The sequence below is a fragment of the Olea europaea genome, unplaced genomic scaffold, assembly GCF_002742605.1.
Source record: "Olea europaea var. sylvestris unplaced genomic scaffold, O_europaea_v1 scaffold1152, whole genome shotgun sequence".
Classification (NCBI taxonomy): domain Eukaryota; kingdom Viridiplantae; phylum Streptophyta; class Magnoliopsida; order Lamiales; family Oleaceae; genus Olea; species Olea europaea.
The window spans coordinates 246,367-248,354 of NW_019228918.1; the positions used below are offsets into that span (position 1 = coordinate 246,367).

Below are 1,988 nucleotides of genomic sequence, written 5' to 3' on the forward strand. Positions count from 1 at the left end.
AAAATTGAAATTTTAAAGACGTAATCACATACTCGCGTCCAAAATTTGGACTCTTTTGAATTATGTCCCCGTATTCTACATTTTAAAAAATAAAAGGTCTGACACTTAGATACGTAGCCGTACCCAATACCCGTACCCTAGTCCGAGCAACATAGCGAATGCTTTTTGCATAAAGCAACTTACCTGTTCAATTTTTTGCATTATGCAGGGTATTTGTGATTTTTTTTTGGCCAAAATGATTGACAAATAATTATAAAATCAACATAAATAAATGTTTTTGAACAATTTAATAGCATTTTCTGAAATTAATATATATGTATATATTTTGTTTTCAAAACATGAAAAAATAGAAGTAATCAAATAATAGTTGACATGTTTATCTTTTAACAATTTGCAACTAATTATTGTTTAAATTTTTACATGTGAATTTTTAGGGGAAAAAATTGAAATTTTAAAGACGTACTCACGTACTTGTTCCGAAATTTGGACTCTTTTGAACCATGTCCCCGTATCCTACATTTTAAAAAATAAAAGGTCCGACACTTAGATATGTATCCATATCCGATACCCTTACTCGAGTCCAAGCAACATAATTAATGTTTTTTGCATAAAGCAACTTACCTGTTCACTTTTTTGCATTATGCAGGGTACCCGCGATTTTGCAAAAGAACAGATGGCCATAAGAGAGAGAGCCTTCTCAATTATAGTTGAGGTTTTCAAAAGGCATGGTGCCAGGGCTCTAGATACCCCTGCCTTTGAATTGAGAGAGACTCTTATGGGAAAGTATGGGGAAGACTCGAAGTTGATCTATGACCTCGCTGATCAGGTATGCTACTTGTTGCAGTGGGCCATTGTCAAATATAGATTGTTGTCACAAAGTTCTTATGTGCATAATGACAATTGTCACCGTTCTTATATAACAAATGGACATTTTGAAGCTAGTCCTTATGTACATGGTTTTTTCACAATTATTTTGTTGATTGATCGAGAAAAAAACATCTTGCAATTTTATTCTCTCTCAATAACCACATCAAGCAACACTTGCCATGTTGCTTAACCAGACTCTTTAAGAATAACTTTATAGTCATAACTGAACCTACCATATTTCTGTGACAAGGATAAATTATATTTTACTAGACTTAGTTCACTTCTGAAAAATATCGAGTGAGCACATCTCTTTACAAATAACATGTCAAAAATGCCGATATCACTAATTAACTCTTCCATCTTCAGTCTATGTGTTGTAATTTCTCCAGATCCTTTTATGTCCAATACCTCATCTCTTAATCTCTTCAACTCAGCTTAAAGATTTCTTCCAAAACTCATAACACGTGTCTCGAATGTCTTTGGATTATGTCCTAACCATCTCATCTTTTATTGTAGCTATGACAACTTCACTCTTGTAAATCCCATCCATTAATTTTTAAGCAGTCACGTGTTTGAAATCCCTTCTACAGTTGTATTTTCCTAGACTTACTATTTTGTGCACCTGATCTTTAGAATGGATCCTTGCCCTCCTCTGTACATGTTAGGGCCCTAGTATTCATCGCTGGTTGCAGATTATGCCCAGGCCTATGGCATATGGACATTCTTCACTATGTCTGAAGTTCAATGCAACACATTGCTAGCAGGAGATGCTCCAATAAGATTTTCTAAAGGATATATGTCATAGATAAGAAATTTGTTTATGATGTGTGTCAACCTACTTGGAATCTGCTTACATTGTTTGGGTTTGGCACTGAAATATGAAGAAATATAGCGTAATTACTGGAAATGCAGAATTTTTTACTAAAATTTCCACACAATTTGTACAACTTATGCATTTATAAATATTCAGCTCATACCAATAGTTATCTTATTTTCTCCCCAAAAAATGCTATGGGTCACTATAAATAGTTTTTGTTCCCAATCACGTTTCATAGCTTTGGAAGAAATGTTTAATTGAACATCTAAGCAGGACATTATGTTTTTTTGATAACTATACACAC

At 33.6% G+C, this 1,988-nt stretch overlaps 1 protein-coding gene across 1 annotated transcript in view; it reads left to right on the forward strand.

Annotated features, from left to right (window-relative positions):
• Positions 1 to 1,605, forward strand: part of LOC111373676 (topless-related protein 4-like) — a 17,463-nt gene extending 15,858 nt beyond the window's left edge. Inside the window, exons 5-7 of the mRNA XM_022996240.1 lie at positions 209 to 215; positions 647 to 826; positions 1,501 to 1,605. Of these exons, the coding sequence (XP_022852008.1) occupies positions 209 to 215; positions 647 to 826; positions 1,501 to 1,605 (292 nt within the window). The remainder of the gene's footprint in view (positions 1 to 208; positions 216 to 646; positions 827 to 1,500) is intronic.
• Positions 1,606 to 1,988: the final 383 nt, after the last annotated feature.